The sequence below is a fragment of the Colius striatus genome, chromosome 17 (genome assembly GCF_028858725.1).
Source record: "Colius striatus isolate bColStr4 chromosome 17, bColStr4.1.hap1, whole genome shotgun sequence".
Taxonomy (NCBI): Eukaryota; Metazoa; Chordata; class Aves; order Coliiformes; family Coliidae; genus Colius; species Colius striatus.
Genome location: NC_084775.1, coordinates 6,467,944 through 6,486,546, shown reverse-complemented (window position 1 = coordinate 6,486,546; position 18,603 = coordinate 6,467,944). Strand labels below are relative to the sequence as shown.

The window sequence follows — 18,603 nt, the reverse complement described above, 5'->3', positions numbered from 1 at the left end:
ACTGGAGGACTGGGGGGTTCTGTATGAATCATTCACCCAAAATGCAACTGCAAAGCTACCAAACAACTTGTGGTTCACAACTGCAGATGGGAGCCGTCCACAGGTGCAGATTCATGTCACAAAACCTCCTCATTCCTTCACACGCATGGGCACACACAAGCAGGGCACCCAAAGCTCCGCAGAGCCACACACCCTCAGAGTGAGCAGCTGGGACTGTTATAGGGAGGGTTTGGTACAGAAAGCAGCAGCAAGGAGCCTTTCGAAGGGAACGTGAGCCAGGCTGCATTTCCCTGGGAGGAGGTGCCACAGAGCGTGGAGGTTCTTCTCCCAATAGCCAGAATCTGCTGGATTATCTTTCTGAACCATTAAGAGAACGCAATGGGTCTTAGGAAGGCTCAGGTACTGGATGTTAATGGGTTACAATCCAGGCTAGGAAAGGGAGATGACTTAATTTTGTGAGAAAGGGATCAAGCTGAAGCAGCAGCTGATGGAAGGCCAGTATCCCCTGAGAAGGTCATTTTCACTGTATCAGCAGACTGCCTCTCCTTACTAATTTTTTTTCTCCACACACAGCAAAACATCTCAGCCTCACAGACATTCATCTTTTCTTTCATCCAGCAAGAGCATAGGTAACTGTTTCAAAATGACATCTTTTTCTTCTAGCTTTAGAAGTCCCCTTTTATTTTAGAAATACAGAGAGAGGGAAACGTTCATCGCTACACTGACTGAAAAGAGAAAGAAATGTGGACCATTTCACTCACCTCTCCAGCGCCGGCAGGCAGGCAGCAGGCAGGCAGCCTCTACCGCCTCAATCCATCAGCACAAACGCTCGCATCCACTGACGCTTCTCCTCTCTGGCCCTTTTTCGCATCAGCAGCAATGATTTGCGGCGAGCGGACACACCACGACTGCAGCCGCTACCCCCGCAGCCCCCGCAGGAGACAAAACCGGCCCTTTCTCATTTTCTCCCTAGAAATGAACGGGGTTTTCTGAGGGCGATAACGGCACCGCTCGTCCGGCGGCCCCCGCGGGAGCCAGGGAGGTGCTCCGCGATCTCGCCGGGAAGCCGGGGCAGGGGGAGCGCGGGGTGGCTCCGGAGGAGGAGTCGGAGGCTGCCAGCCCGTTTCCAAGCCAACGGCGGGGGGTACCGCGGGCGGGGGCGCGGCGGCGGGCGGCTCCCGGGGCGGCGGCTCCCGGTGCCCGCCGGGGCGGCCGCGCCCCGCAGCCCCCGCGCCCGCGCTCCCGCCCCGAGCCCGCCCGCCCCGCCGGGACTCGGGCTGCGGGTCCATGTTTGCTGCGGCAGCGCAGCCCGCGGCTCTGCCGGGACTGGGTTTCTGTGATAATCTCGCACCGCATGTTTTAGGGGAGTGATGCAGTCGAGAGAAAGAGTCATAGACATGTTAGAATGATGCAATCGAGGCTAAAGGGAGAAAACCCGGTTCATTTAGTTACGCGGAATTTAGCTGCTGTTCACATCCCACTTTTTCCATCCCTCAGGTGCTCTCGGCACTGTGCATGGATACTCTTTTGAATTTCCCATTCTGCTTTCCCTTTTCCTGTTTGTTGCATTTGTGTATGTGTAATTTACTACAGCTTTTTTAAAGTCATAGTGAGTACAATTTTCTTTTTATAAGTGATTTACTCTAGTTATATTTCATATTTCTTTCTAGTGTCTTCTTCCCTCTAGCAATAGAAGTTGCATTGTTGAATCTGCAGCCCTGATCAAATACCTGTAATTTCTCCCCACACTGTTAATTTTATAAACATAATTTGTAACTGATACACTTCTGCTGGAGATAGCAATAGAGACTTTCAGACATAGGACAAATGTAGGCATTTTCCCCCCCAAAATACAGTGCAGAAAGCATCTGATTCCTGTAAATATCACTTCCAATATTGATGTTATCAGCAGAGCTGTAGCATCAATGTATTACAATAACGAAATATTTAACTGTAAAACACAATGTAGCAACGTTATTTTTCTTGCACAGAAACAAGATCCATGACTTGGTTTACCATAGGAAGGAAAATTTCCTATAAGCAATGACTCTTCAGCCTTGTTCCCACCAGCAGAGTTTGCCAGTATGTCTAGACTGGCAAAATTGTTCTGCTAAACTCTCAGCATTTAAAAAATAACTTGCATTGTTCTCCCAGCAAAATGGAAATATCCAACTCCTAAATTTGCCCTGCTTTAATAAAAAAGATCATCCCTACAGCTTTATTTTGAAATGTTAGCTCTTAATGTATCTGCAGACACATCTTTTGGTGCATGTATATGGTCAGGTGGAGGCCAATGTTTAAATTATCACAGTATTTTGTTTTTCAAAAGTACTCTTTGCCTGCAGTTGTGTAAAGCCCCAATATAGTTATGCTGGCCAGGGAATAGACTAAAAAATTGTATCTGTGCTAGCTAATAGTCTAGATAATGAGATAAAAGAACAGTAACAAGGTGTACAGGTTTAATGTGTTATTCCATAAAGAACAGGTAGTTACTATAGAAACTGTCACGTTACCTGTAGCTCCACAGTACCTCACATGTGAAAAAGAAGCATCTTCCACACATTAACCAACTTTGGCAGAAATAACAGCATCAACTGCCATCACCCTGGATAGGAAGATCATCATGTGCTCTCTACAGATTTCAGCACTTTTAGGTATTTTCAATTGACATAACAAACCACATTCTTTCTTGCAGTTTTAAGGGAGGCACCTAATCAAATTTTGTCAGTGAGGGATTTAGGAGCGTGCAGTACGTGAATAATGGAACAGATCTTGCTCTGAGGAGTTTAGGTGGTATTATTTCAACACCACAGTCTGGGAGCTTGCTGTTGATTAATGGCAGAATTAAAACCCACCTCATCTTAAAAGTAAATCAGCAGATCTGTCTATGTTTTCTTCAGTCTCACCTTGTCCTGCATCCAGAACTTCTCAATTAGGGCCTTTCAGCATGCATTGATTGTAATACACACAGCTAAGCTCCCACAGGACTTTCAAGAGAAATATCTGTCTCAGAATAGCCTAGAGAGGTGCCAATGGCAGTAATGCCAAAGCCAAATGGCACAGAAAACCCGTTCTTTAGCTTGGGTCTCCAAAGGTTGGTCTTTGTATATGGATAGATAGAAAACACTCAAATACCAACTGAAAATTAATAGCTTGCTTTACTTTTTTTTTTTTTCCCTGGAAAGAGTAAACAGCACTTGGGAGAGCTGTGATCATCTGGCTGGAGTCCTGCTCCCTCTGCCATGTCAGACAGGCCACCATTTTTTCCCCATATCACTGCAGGTTTTGAATTTGAAGGAAGCAGCATTTGGCTGTTGAGGTGCAACATCTAATGCACAGCCCAGCAGAACCTTGAGCTGCACGAGTTTCTCTCAACTTGCCAGTGCTATTCATTGACCAAAAGCCAAATCCTTGCCTGTTTACTGTTGCTTTCTATTTACAACCAATCAAAATAGATTCATTCGTACATGTTTAGTTTGAAGACAATAGTGCCAAACCAGAAATATGCTTTTAAGTGGAAAATCCCATAGGGATTTTTCTAATCAATTACCCTTTATTATACCATGACAACATCAAAATATTTATATGCACACATGCAATGTTCTTGGTGAATGTAAAGCTCCAAATGATAGAGGGTAAATTGAGAGGCCACATCTGGTCTGTAATAAAAATATAATAAAAGACACTTTGTATTTCATTCAATTTTCTACCAAACACCCTCTTTTTAACAAGCAATTGTAGATCTGGGTTAGATATTTATAGATGGGTCCGTGATTCTCTTTGAGCACCAAGACTGAACAGAACATTTAGAGAAGAATAAAAGGGCTGTATTTTTATTTTTAACCATTTTTTCTCACGTGGAAGAGCTTAAAATAGCATCAAGTACAGATGACTGGGATCTGATATTTATAACTATCTGAGATATTGTTGCTTTGTACCACTGACTGTGAGATGGTGGGGAAAAAAGTCATGAATGCACGTTCCAGCAGGGGGTATCAGCCTGACCTCACTTGGCTTAATCATTCAGGATGAAAACTCACTTTCTACTTGGATTTTACCCTTTTGTCTTCTCACATCCTTCAGGTAGCTGAGGGTTTCACTTAATATCAATTGTTTACTCTTCCTATGAGGTCAAATCATGGGAGACATTTGCAAATGGTACCCTAGCAAGGAGTTGCAGCTAATGCCACAAGCAACTACACAGAAGGTTTCCTCCAGTTTTTCAACAGAAAATTTTAAAAGAACTCTAAAATTGTGAATTGCCTCACATTCATGGGTTGTTTATGTACCTGCTGTGTTTGGAGCTCACAGCCCTTGGATCAGCTGCTGAATCCAGCTGATGCCAAATTTAGGAAAAGGGGCATTAAATCCCAGAGCAAGCCCTGGCCTCTGCCCAGCCTGGGTGGGTGACTTCACATCGCAGTCCTCACTCATCCTCAGCTTTGGGATGCCAGCTCCTTCAGAGCCTCCATGGGAAGAAAGATACAGAGGTATCAGGAAATAAGATCGTATATTTCTTTGTAAATCCTTCAAGGCTACGTTATTATTGTTGGTGTTTTTTTAAAAAGAAAAGGAGAATGAAAGTATTCTTTCCTCATTCTTCACTGTTAAGGCCAAAGAAATGGGGAAAACAAAACAAAGCAAATCCCCTTAACCCAACAAAGAATGTGGGGATCGTGTAAAAAATACAACAAAAGATCCATCAAGTGTGAACAACAGACAAAGTCACCAAAGATCAAAATATATGGATTCTTTGGGAATTACACCCAAGGAGATGCAACTAAACAGGGCTGGGAATTTTTTGAGACCAGAGCTTTTAAACTAGAAAGTATCAGCTTCAGATCTCCTAGTAAAGTGGTTTGAGCAACAGGCTGTTGGTTACCCTTGGGATACCCTCTTCCCTCCTGCAGTCTTGTTGTTTGAAGATTTTCCACTTTGTAAGAATGATTAAATATTCATTGAAGCAGTGAGTTGAAAGTAGGTCTCTCCCACTGGAGGATACAGGTAGGCATTTAGGTTTTGTTTCATTTTTGCTATAACAAACAAACAAAAAGACATGGCACTGATTTCAAATACCTTCGGTTTTGTCACTGATGTTCTTGCCAGTTGAAGAACTGGGGCCTTAAAAGAACTATGTATTTTTTTAATAGCTTCTTAGAAAAAATAGATTTCACCTTTCCTTGTACTCCTTACACATGGTCATTCTACTTCCTGTAGGAACCATGGGATATAGCTACTATTTCAGCAGGATCTTATTATTTGTCCCTTTTATTACTTTGTCATGGCTGATCAACAGGGATGAGAAACTGGTAGTTTAAAAAGAAACTAGACTGCTAATTTTGTTTGAGGACACCAAGGTAACTCTGGGAAGCTACAGAAAAAGAGCTGGGGACGTTCAGGTGGCTTTACCAAGGGGACTCGATGCCAGAGCAGTTCTGTAAAAACTTGGAATACTGCAGTCAGGCCTAAAAAATGAGTTTAGATAATTCCATGAATTTTGTATCTGCATAAAAAATAAAGGTGTGGCATACAAACATCTACCAACCAATTATCATGTATGAACTACAAAGCAGATACATAAAGCGGCAGCGTTAGCTGGTTGTAGCTGATCACCACCTCTTTTGTGAACCATTTTTAGACAGAGTTGAAAAGTGAAAAGTTGTACAAAAGACTATTTAGTCTGTGACTACATTAGTGATAAACTAATAGAAAATTGCATAACTGGGACTGCTGGTTGTTGTGATTTACCACCACTCTTTATTATTGAAGGTTTTGCTCTGGCAGTGACACCCACAAGATCAATTCAAATCATAAATGCAAGTCCTTAGGAAGCAATTCAGCCTCCAGCCATCAGTCTCTAAAACTGCTTTCAGCTTTCAAGGGTATCCTGCCTGGCCTCCAGCTGTACCCTAGAAATGTCCTGTAGGTCTTAGGTGATAGCAGACACCTGAGCAATACCTCGGATACTAAAGTAACACTGGAAACCTACACTGAGCCAGCTGAGCCTCTTTCTCACTAACTAGGTGATGGAATCAATAAAACAGGCAAAGTACATGATGCTAATTTTACCCAACAAATGAACTGATTAAATCGATAAACACTTTATCAAATCTTTCAACTAATACAGTCTTCAGACTTACTTACAACAATGTTATTTTTAAAAGCATATTAAAATGGCAGTAATTTCTATTAGCTGATGAAATTGGTTTTGATATCTGTTGTAATTGCTGCAAATACAATTCTCTGTTCCTGCTTAACAGTGTTGTGAATACTCTGTATGTAATGTTCTTAAAGATAAGCACATTAGTAGCACTGTTGAAGTGCCTATGCTTAATCTGGCATGTTCGCAGAAGCTAGACCTGGTATTTTAGGGCAAGTTAAATAACAGGTTTATTTCACTGTTATGGCTTGGGTCCTACTGCACTAGTTGTTTTCCAATTAATTGATTAAAAAAGGTCTTTTTGCAAGAATACCTTTATCCATTGACTTAGAGAGCCTCATTCAGGAATGCATCTCTAATCAGAAAATCTGTATACTGTTAACACATGTGCCTATTTGCAATAGACTCCTTTCAGCCAACGTTTGTGATTTACAGTGCACTGGAGAAATAACACTCTCAACCCAAGAGCAACATTTACTGGGGAGGCACTTCAAAAACCAGATCACCCTCAAAGCAGCCCACACCTTGGCAGTCTTGAATTCAATTAAGATTTAGGATTTTTTCACTGCTGGAAATAAAATACAGACTAAACCATTCTGAAAATCACTATTGTAGAACCTCATTCAGAACAGGCTGCAATTTTCATTGAGTAGTTTTCCTTAAGAGCATGACTTCCCGTGGAAAACGTGGAGTCTGCAAAGCAGCAGCTCTGAGTGGAAAGCAGAGACTCAGCCTGCCTTTCCACACAGCTCCACTCACATCGTGCAGCCATCTGGGCCTGTGGTTCTAATCAAGATGTGTTACTTCTACTCTCATTTCAAACAAAATTGCCAAGCCAGACCATCTGAGGCACAAAAGGATCTCACCCGCCTCTAGCACTGTATTCCTCCCTTCCTCGGGGTTTTATCAGCTCTAACCATTCCGTTGTGCCTGTTTTGGCATCGGTTTGAGCAGTGTGAACTGGAGGATAAAAATCAATGTACTGCAGCTTTGCCAGCATGCTAGATCAGCAAATGTGAGCTATGGATTTGCCAACACTACCGTTTCTCCAGTTTCTTCTTCTTATAAATTTCTATTTCATTTTTTTAAATGACAAAAGCCCCAAACCCTCCCACTCTTCCAACAAAGGAGAAACGGAAAAAGTGCCTCTACAGTGGTGCTAAATCAATGTCTCCTTTACCCTCCTCCGGTTGCCTTCTGCCACTATTTGCACTCTTTCAGTCTGTACAATGATTCATATATTCAAAACAAGTTTATGTTAATTTTCAAGATTAAACTCCTCAGTATCTGACACCCAACTCATTCCAGCCATTTTGTCCCTTTAAGCATCTCATTTATTGTTTGACAGTGCTATAATCAAATCTGTATAGAAAACTTTCCAATACCTGTTCCTGATGGCTTGTGATTCAGTTATGCTGTAGAAGTTCAGAGAATAGTTTCACCATCTTAATTATATATTTCTCCTAAGGAACAAAGCTAAAGGAATACCTGCTCTTTTACACCTGAGCACGTGGGATTTAATTCCCTAGTTGCAAAAGGTGAATGTTAAAAACAACCAAAACATTACAGTGGACATTTTGCTATGTAATGCCATTTTGTACTGCAGAATGCCAGTTGCACAGATACAGCTTCTAGATACAGAAATTTAGGATGTTTAGCAAAACTATTTCATGAACTTCAATCACACTGTTTTAATTTTCTGGTCTTCTGCCCCAAAAGAGAAAACGAGTTTTTTCTGAAATCTATTCTCTGGGCAGAAGCTCTGTAAAGTGCAAACACACAATTGCGCATTTCCCGCACACTGAGGGCTTGTAAGGCTGCTGGACATAAAAGTTCAAAACTATTTTTATCAGTGTAAAGCATTGCCACAGTCTCCTGAAAGGAATCTTTCCAGTCAGGCATTTGTAGACACCACAGTAATATGATTAATGCAAAGACTTACCCACAGCCCTGAGGAAGCTGCTTCTGCACAGCCTCCCACAGAGGAAGCTTCCCTCGTCTCGCTGAGCCTCCAGCCTCATCCCTCCCTGTTCAGCTCTCCGTGTGTCTGCAGTGGGCAGGAGGGTTACAGCCTCTCCTCCCAGTTTACAACCAGCAGCACCTCAGGAACGTGGTGCTAAACCAGGCTCTTCTGTGACTTCTCAACCATTCAACTGACCTGAAGGATTACTTCAAACAACTTTCTGCCTCTTTCCTTCCCAAGCACTCCTTTTGCCCTTTCCAGCCATCTGTAGGAAATGAGCTGCCTCACACCTCTGGGGCAGAGCAGATCTCCTCTCTCCATAGGCATCTCTGAAGTTTACTCCAATGTAAGTAATAATCATCCCAACATTTGTCACACTGGTAACATCCTGCTCACTTTACAGTGTCAGCTTCTTTGTACTGAAACTTGCCATACTAATTGTGAACATTTGCTATATTCTTGCACATATTTGTTCTACACTATAAAATCCAATATTTAAGTTAGTGTTTGCCACTGTGCCAGTCCAGGCTCCCTTCTGAACACGCTCTCTGTGTTGTGCACACTAAATGTGCTGCTTTCTGTGAATGTTGAATTTCACAAGGGATACTTGTGGGAGCAGAGTCTTATGGTTAAAGGGTTGCATAGGCCCCCTTTAGTCGCATCTCATAGCTACCTCTCTTCAATACTGATCAGCAGGAAAAAAAAGGACAAATTTTGACCTGGAAAATCTCAAGGCTTTAGTTTTCTCTACAGTAATTGATCAGAGGACTTTGGAACAAGTAGTACATATGTCAGATTGCTTTCCTTCCTTCGTGCATTTTGGCAAAGTCTTCCCTGTAGAGGAAATTAATAAATTTCAGGCTGACATTTCCTTCATCCAAAAGAACAAGAAAAAAAACCCCAACCCTCTGGGCTATTTTCAGTCTTCAGTTTTCACAATTTAAAAAAACCCTTTCTCTGAATAAAAGAAAGGTACTTGTTGAGAGAAATAAAACCCAAGACATTTCCTAACTTGTGTGACCAATATGAATGCCAGATCAGCTGAATGCATGTTACATGTGTGCACACACACAGGGATGGACGACCATCATATGTTAAGGAAAACCTAAAGAACATTAATTATATGGGAAGGGCAAACAGCTGAAGTTCCGAAGGGCAAAATAAAAACACAACAAAAGATGGCAATGCTTATACTTCAATGTGCAAACAGCCTATGAACAACTAGAGCCAGGAGGAAAATTGATAAGCCAGTGTTCCTTTGCCATTTCTATTTCACCTTTATTTTGATTGTTTGCTTTCTTATGTATGACAACATGTGACTGCAGTTTCATTAAAAGGAAAAGATGCTTTCATTTTGGAGACTACTGTACAAATGACCAGCAATCCACAGTTCATGGGTTCTGCACTATACAGAGACCATATTTCATTATTTCCACCAGAGTGGCTTTGGTGATTTTACACCAGAGGACGTGACACTGACGTCAGTCAGAAGTAGGATACTTGTCTTGGTCAGTTATTGATCTTGCCCTGTAGATAACTGTTGCACAAAAAGAGAATCCAAGATTCATTTTCCAGGTTGGAAACTGTCTCTATGTGAAACAGAAATCTACTCTGCCTAATTCACCCGTGGATTCCTAAAGATTCTGTAACAAAAGACATTCTGTAGACCAGAATTTTTAACTTCTTTGGGTATCGCTCCTCTTTTCAGAGGGCAGAAATTATTCTAGATGGGTAAACCACTGCCTTCAAGCAGACTGTCACAGGCAGCCTTACTGCCTACCAAAAATTACTTTTAAAAGAAGTTCATCTGTTTCTTGGAGTTCTGAATTATAATATGAAAGCTACTACAGACATATTAGCTGCAGTTCCTATGCTAATTGTTTTCAGCAGTGCTTTGATATTATCATTTCACACATGCTAAAGTAAAGCTTCTAAAAATAAAAACAAGACACGCAGGAGTCTCTTTCATTCTTCACTGGGGATCAGGAACTCTTGTTTATCAGACCAGTCTTTCCTTGGTAATGCTGGAAATGCTTTGGATTTTGAAAGGATCCTCAGAGGCTGCCACATTGTGTGTCTCCCAGTGCACTGCTCACTCTTTAATAGATTTCTTAATTTCTGCCATGTCTTTCATTCAGATAACGTCCCAGAATCCTTACTATTTAAAAAAAAATCTCAGTGGCTTAAAAAGCAGATCCCTGCTTTTATCATGTTTACAGCTATTGTATTTTTAGTGAGGATATGACAGCTGCTACTACTGAGGTTGTGATAAATCCCCAGGGCTGGCATAAGACAACTGCGTTCAGCCAATGCACAGATTGGAAATGGTGTGAAATACAATTGTTTACTGCTTCTAGTCTGATACCAGTGTCTGCAGTGTTCTCTTAAACTCCCCTGACATACAAATGGCTCTTCAGTTCATTCAAATAGAGACTTTCCACCTGTCAATCCTTTAAGAGATACTCTTTGTCTCTAGTCATAGGCATCCTTTGGGACACTACTGGTTATTCCTATTAAATTATCATTGCAAGACAGAATTACTGTTGCAAAGAAGAGGAAAACATTCTGACTTTCAAAGATATCAATAGAATTTTCCCCTTCAGTTAGACGACTTGATAAAGATGACAGGGTAAGGGCAGGTACTTCTAGTTCCTCTAATGTGGTCTGTGTCCTCCTCCAAACTTACCAGAAAGACATTTCAGCCCAGTTTTACCGTAGAATTTTATTTAATCTCCTTCCTGACACAACCTTAATGCTGGAAGCACTGAGACTCAAAATGCTGAATCTTACCATTCAGTTAGCTAGCTCAGGCTTCTCAAACTATGCTCTTGTGACTGGTGACTCAGAAATTTTCTCAGGGAATCTAAAGTATCAACTGTTTTCTCAACTGAAACAGTAGTGAGCAAGGAGTTATCAGGGCAGGTGTGGGGAAGGATCTCCTGCACTCATCTTGTCACTCAGAAAGGAACACTACGCCAGCACTGCATTTCTAAATGGGTATAGGATATGCCAGCACTCCCTAGTGTACTTTGTTTCCTCTAAAATGGTGCTAAACTATTGCAGTGCTAGCAAGAGGGCTGCTAGGTTTAGAAATTGTGTCAGGCTCAGTTAGCTTCCCACAGTGAGCGAGCTCCCACCTGAGACAGCGCAGCCGCTCTGCACTGCGTGTGCAGCTTTCTCCCTTCTGATTGTCTGGCTCTGCTTTTCTTTTCCTTGTGTGCCCCTTCCTAAGTAGAAATGCTGTTACTGAGCATTTCAAATAGTTGTGTGAACATCACAGAGACACATCTGAGGTGTCAGCAAGGCATTCATACCATATGGAATCTGTGTTCAGCTATTATTTTCCTGTGTTATCCTGCACCGTCCCTCACTTGTGGCCATGGTGAGGCACATGCTTCCTACCGAAACAAACAGTAACATGGCTTTGGGTTGAAAACTGACATTTGTAAGGAAAAGGATTTGTAATGGGATTTAATTGATTTATGTCATGACAAACCAAACCAAACCACCACTGTTATGTACTATAAATGACTCCTTTGTCTTCTACAAAATTTGATTTGTTTACATGCCCTGCAGCTACAGTGAGAGAACAGAGTAAATGGCAGCTCCTCTTTAGGCTTATTTGGGAAAAGAGTCAGGAAAGGGAGGATAGGAGTGGCCAGTGGGTTATAAGAAAAAGGAGATGAGAGCTCAGATAAAAAGTAGTGCAAGGGAAGATTGCAGGTTCTGAGAAAAAACAGGTCAATAACAACATCAACTGTGCAGCTGCTAATGCAACTATGTACCTTTTGAAAACATTTTTCTTTACTACTTCACTATGTCCAGAGTATCTAGAACACTCTCTTCAGTAGATAAATCACCTTTGAAAGGGCAGTATTTTAATTAGAAGTCACCATCCTGAGGATGCCACCACATTTTTCATTACAGGACTACCACAAATATCAGCTTCCCTTCTCCTATTGCTTGTTCAATTATATGCATGGATCTGAGACTGCTCTAATTTACAAGTCACTCTAAACAACTTTCCACTGAGTTTGTCTCCTCCCTTTTCCCTTTTACCTCCCTAGACCTTTCACCTTTTAGTTCCCTTGGGAAAACCATGACGAATTTCCACCTGGAAACCTCAGTCTCAGTGTTAGCTAGTGTCTTTTTGTTGTTGTTGTTGATGGCCTTTCCTCTCCACCCTCTTTCTCTTGACCACATGGAGACTTTTGACAAGGTCAAACAATTCATCGTTGTTTCTATATTTGTATCTGGGAAGCTCCCTTTAGTAGCATGAAGGCATTTCAGATAGGACAGCTTGACAAAAACAGTAGATAAGAAAGCTCTTGCTACAGAGACCTGGCCTGGCAAAAGAACACATATTTTAAAGAAATGAAAACAGCCCAAACATTCACACATGATAAGCACCCACTGGCTTCATGGGCATTTCTGACCACAGAGTAAATATTACTTAGTGGCTCCACAAAATAAAAGCTATGCTAAACAACAGTCTGTACATTATCTTGCCAGCTTCCAGAAACAAAGACATAAAGTGTCTTTGTTGTGTATTTTGCACTCAGGACTGCAGTGAAACAGTAAAAGCTGACACCAAAAGATGTGAAATGCAAACACAAAGAATGAGGGATGACTGAGTCAAAGAAAGTGAATAAACCTTAACTGGAAGGAATGAACTCAAGGGCCAGTGAAAGCAGCCCTCTCTAGTTGAATTTATTGGTTGGATAGAATCATAGAACTGTTTCAACTGGAAGAGACCTTTAAGATCATCGAGTCCAGCCTTTGTCCCAGCCCTATCAACCACCAGAAAAGACAGAAGACAAGTGAAAGACACAGACACCAAGAACTGAAACATGAATGCTGGCAATATGAAGATGTAGGGCTCAAGAGAATTGAAATGTTGGCTAGAAAAAGAGGGAGCTGCAGGAAATCAAAAATGGAAATGAAGATGATGCATTAAGAAATGGCTATGAGTATTTGAAGGCAAGTGCAAAAGAACAGTAATGGAAACCTCTCTAGGAAAGGAAAAAATGTATCTACCAGAATGAGAAACACAGACAGAATGCTGTGGCAATACTTGTAACAAAGATGGAATGGTAATTTACAGCAAGCAATGGCTTCTCTTGGCTCAAACCAGAATGCTGACCACTCTGTGCATGAGCAAGTGTTTGCTTATGAAATGATGGGAGGAAATGCTTATGGTGTGCCACTTTCCCAGGGAAGATGGTATCAAGGTGAATTAAAGCTACACAAAGGCTCTGGAGGAGCATGGAGTTTATTTAAATCTCAGTTCTTTGCTATTCTTATTTACATTTACATTCAGTGTGTTATCTTGTCTAGAAGGAATGAAATTACTTTAAGGACAAGCAGTCCAGATGTAGCTTTGGTTCAAAAGTATCACAGATCATCTGGTAAAGCAACTGTACAATAAATATGTTTGCTACAAGGAATGTCAGCTTCTAAGTCTACCGCCTCTGATTCATTAACCTTCCTTTGAATTTGTACCTCCCAAGTTTTGATTTTACACTGATTTCCACAGTGCCTTCAGAAGCATACACAGTGCCTGTGTGAGCAGTCTGGCTATCCCAGTTTCATGTACACACCCCACATAGTTTCTCCTCACAAAAAAACTTCAGAAGTTTTAAAAGTTGCCTTTGAAAACTCATGTCTTTCAATAGGCTCCTTCCAAAGACCATTGGCAAGTCTGGCTACACCAGTTCTGGATATGATTCACAGTCATCTGAAACTGCTTTAAGCTGCTTCCATGGGAGCAGCTCACTCGGTGGGTTCCCTGCTGCCTGGGACTCTGAAAGGCGTGGAGTGTTCCCTGCCATGTCCTTCTTGTTGTCTAACCCACCCATAACCCTTCTATCCATATAACCTACAAGCCAAACACCTATAATCCTGCTCAAGGGAGCTAATGCTGGGTGATGGAGCCAGCTGGGCGAGCTTTGCCTCCTTCTCAGGGACCCGTCCAGGAGTGTCTTTGGTCAGACCAATAATGCAGGTTTCCTTTGACACATCCTTCTGTGAGGACAGCAGGAAGGGGCTGGAGCCAATCCTTGAGAACTTTCTTTTCATTACACGGGGGGGGGGACATAAATACAGGGTTGGGTGGGGTTTTTTACTATGAACATGCCAAACCCCCATCTAGTGATTCACAACAGCCACAGCTTCAAAGAGAACATTTTCTTTAACTTTCCTGCTTTGTCTTCCTGGCACAAGGAGAAATCCTTGGGTTTAAAATGTTGCTATCCTTCAAGAGTGAATTGCCTGTGTTTCCTTATCATTTATAATTCCCACAGCAACTGACCTCCAAACGTAGCACAGAGTGAAGCTGTAATAATCTCACCCCTTGGTGTTTCTTTGCATTTGCATTAGTAAAGTGGATCCTAATCAGTAATGTAAGAAGTTATTCAATGTCAGCAAAACCTCAGAAATATGTACAACAGAACAACCTCTGGTTTCATGGTTTTCACCTGATTGTCAAGTTGAAGGGTTTCTCCCATGTGCCCCTAAGGGCCATTAAAATCTCACTCTCACTTGTCCTTTATCCCTGCCTGTGGAGATTCATTTGAAAATACCTTGATGACTCTTATCCACAAAACTTCCATATCTAACCGTATATGAATCACTTTGAGAAGAGTCACATTTCTCTTAGCAACCAAAGAATCAGTCTTAGCAACAAGACAGCTGGAGAATTTTGTTTTCACATGGTTACTCGTGGACAGTACGTTCTGCTTTCTGCTTTCCCATGGCACTGCTGCTTCAGTGTTAACTAGTAAAGCGTAAGAAATGGTACAAAGGAGACTGTTGCTCTTAGCAAAGACATCACTTGCAGGCCAAATGATGAACTTCCTACCTTTGATGCTATTCCCTTTAGGAGATATTGCAAGAGTAGTGACTGCTGGAAAGCTCGACATTTACATTTTCCCCATGACAGAATTACTCCAGGCTGATAGTCTCCAAAATCTTGACTTCTCCCATAGAAACCAGAGTGGAAAATCAAAGTACTAGCTCTAAAGGCTCCCATCTCAGCCTCTTTGGCATCTGTTTATGTTCAGAACATAGAACTGTTGGAAACATTGGATATAAGGTGACTTATGTATCTATCTATCTATTTCCTGTATTTTCTTAGCAAGAATAATTTGTGGAGAAATATTACAGTGGTGGAACCTGGGAACATCAGAGCAATTGCCATTTTGGTTGTTACCTGGGCTGATGTCTGTACAGGACTGTCAGAGAAGCTTCCTGAGGAAACACTAAGATGGTGTTTATCAACAGGGCACTGCTGTTATAGCCTCCATTTCTCAGTGGTACAGCTGATTAAGGAAATGAGTTATCACATGTATTTTGATCCTATTAAGAAATTCCAAGTGAAAGTAGAAATAGTAAGTGTACTCACATCTCACCCATGTTCCTCCTGTCTCCTCTGCAGGGGCTGCTGACATCCTGCATGCCGGATTGATTCCCTTACTTGTATGCAAATTGAAGACTGAGTTGGATGAAATCCAGGAGCTAATCCTTGATACACTCTCCAGCTGTCTATGTGTGGAGGTTTCTGAAGCTCTGGCAACTGATGCCATTACTATCCTCAAGGAAAAGCTCACGCACTCATCAGCAGCCATCAAAAGCAAAGCAGCTCGAGTCCTGTTAGAAATTGGGTAAAGAAATCTGTAATACTTAAACCCAAGAAAATACTCATGTAATGATTGAATCAGTGTCATTAGTTTGCAGTTGTGTTCCACTGCACACTGAAGCTGACAGATTTTACATGTAAAGCAACATCAGCCTAGATGCACACATAAGTGGAAGACTTCTAAAAGTCATTACTGCTATAAATCACTCAAGAAGGCAGATGCTTATCAGAAAATGTCATTCCCTCTCCTCCTGTTTGTCTTCAGCATTGGCAGTGAAATCAGGATTTTTTTCCTGGTATAGCACTGTTAAGAAAAAATTCTTGCACAAGAAATCACGTGAAAACAAGACTCTGACCACTGTGGAGGAAGGGAGAAGCTCGCTTATTTTGGGGAGCAACTGCTCTCCCTCAAAAAATTGAAGTTCCCGGGATACTTTCAATGTGATTGAGGACAGAAATAGTTTTCTGACACAGGCTGCTACGTCCATCAGTGATGGCTCAGAGAAAGCAATCTTTATATTAGATCTGTGTATCACACACAGAATGAAAGGAACAACTTAAGTCCGCTGTCCTGCAATCACTAAATATGATTAAAGTGCCCAGCAGATGTCTAATTTAAAAAGGTCTGCACATCATGTAGTTTATGCACCCTTTGGCACAAAGCACTTCCTAATGTCCTGTAACAAAGCGAGGTCTTACAGGAAAAAAGAGTCCAGATAACACGAATCACAGAAGGGAAAGCAGGAGTGCAGGTGGCGTAGGAACAGCAGCTACATTCTAGGCCCCTGCAGCAGCTAAGCCATGTGAAATATTGCCCACATTAGAGAGGCTGGGAAGGAGAGAAAAGTTGACCTGGGTGAAGAATTGCAGATCCCTAATTTAGCAGGTTTCAAAAATGAGTGTAGGGTTCACAGCCAGGTTTGTAACCCAGCTGCCACTGGGACCATCAGCACCCTTAATCCTCTTCTCCCTGTTACACGGGGCTGCCCATCCATCTCCAGCGGATCAAACCAATTATCCAAACCACCTACAAATAGCCCAAAAAGTAACCCACACACATAGGTTAACATGATATCATCAACCTCATATCAGCAATATCGATAGGTTTTATAGAGAGCAGGCACAGGCAGACGTCCCTTTCCTTTCCCTGGGCTGAGGAGCAGCATTTGCCATCTGTGCCCCAGTGAGAACACGGCAACTGCACAGAGAACAGAGCAGGCGACGGTGTCAGCACTGCTGGAGGAAAGGGGGAGGCTGCAGGGGCCCAGCTCTGGGCAGAGCCTGTGGGCAGCTGCATGCTGAGCACACACAGATCAGGAAAATGACTTCACTGTGTTTTCTACACAGAACCCACCCAGAGGGAAAGGCCGTGGTGTGCGAAGACATTATCCCTGTGCTGGTGAGCCTGTTGGAAGACACAGACCCTGAAGTCCAAGCGAGTGCAACAGGAGCACTAATGTTTGCTACCATCAGACCTCAAGGTGAGACACAGCAGCCCTTCTGTTGGGATACTGTCTGTAAATGCAGTTCTAAGGCCACTTAGTAACAACACTTTGCCCCCTACCCTCAAATCCACAGTTTCTCATAGTTTTAAAATTCTTCAAGAACTCTAAGATGAGGACATTTCTTTATACCAGCTTTGAGCGGATCTTGTTGCTCCCTCACAGTGGCTGGAGTGGGACAGTATATTTCACGTTTCATTCACCTGTAGTAGATCAAGAAGTTGTTTCTCTACCTCACCTGCCCCATTTCCCTCCAGAGGAGGAACATTCTCTGTTCAAATCCAGACCACACAGAGGTCTACATACCTCTGAATCACCAGTCCTCAACATAGGAGCTCTGCTTTGTGGAAACTCTGTGTATTAGAGGCAGTTTCTCTCTCACAGCTGAGAGAGGAATGACTATTAATAAGGTCTGCAGTTATCCCAAGGATCTGAAAGACACTGCAAATACTAACTGCTGTACTTTCAGTGTGATGAACGTGTATTTAAACACAAAAGACTCTTAATAACAGCAGTTGTGTTCCAGTCCTCCTCTGCAACCGTCCCCCAGCTTCCAAATCCAACACAGGAGTGGCTGTCACTGAAGTATCTTTAAAAAGAAAAGAATTGAGGATGTTCTTAAGAGCATCTCACACACACACACTCCCCCAAATAGTTTATGCTGGCATTTGGTGCCTCATATATTCTTAAATAATTTGTTTCAAATGAAATAATAATGTGCAAGGCAGATAAGGTTAACTAAGAAACATAAGCACTGCACCCTCTGGGGTGTGCAGAGCTGTAGCTGGGCAGGGAGGAGAAAGTAGCAATTCAAAAAGCATGATGGTTATATGGAATAAGACATTTGAAAGGCAGTTTCTTTCTTCACAGGCAGATTCTCAGCCCTGGGTGCTGAAGCCATTCCACCTTTACTGAAGTTGGTTGCTGAGGAAACCAGCAAATCCCGTCTGAGTGCAATCAAAACCCTCACCATGCTGGCTGAGGTACCAGAGGGCCGCAGGACACTCCTGCATCATACAGACACATTTCAACAGTGTCTAAATGACCCCTCTGAGGCAGTGAAAAGAGCTGCCAAAATTGCCATCGCTGTCATCAAATGGAAACCTTGCTGAAGACGTGATGCTTCACAGGGAGCTGTTGCCCTCTGTTGTTGTCTGGCTGTAAAGTTGCATGATTATATGAGACCTTCAAAACCAAAACCTCCAAAGCTGCAATGTGGATGAATGAAAAGCATTGTAATAATTTGGTATGAGACACTTGGAATATAAGCCAAGTGTTTTAAGTCATAGGCTCTGACACTGACAATAAAAATGCTGCACAGAGCGAGGACGAGCTCACACTT

General features: G+C 42.2%; 1 protein-coding gene across 1 annotated transcript in view; it reads left to right on the top strand.

The window, feature by feature from the left end:
- The window catches only part of RSPH14 (radial spoke head 14 homolog), a 64,362-nt gene extending 45,989 nt beyond the window's left edge, over positions 1-18,373 (top strand). Inside the window, exons 4-6 of the mRNA XM_062010334.1 lie at positions 15,559-15,784; positions 17,107-17,240; positions 18,132-18,373. Coding sequence (XP_061866318.1) covers positions 15,559-15,784; positions 17,107-17,240; positions 18,132-18,373 — 602 coding nt within the window. The remainder of the gene's footprint in view (positions 1-15,558; positions 15,785-17,106; positions 17,241-18,131) is intronic.
- Positions 18,374-18,603: the final 230 nt, after the last annotated feature.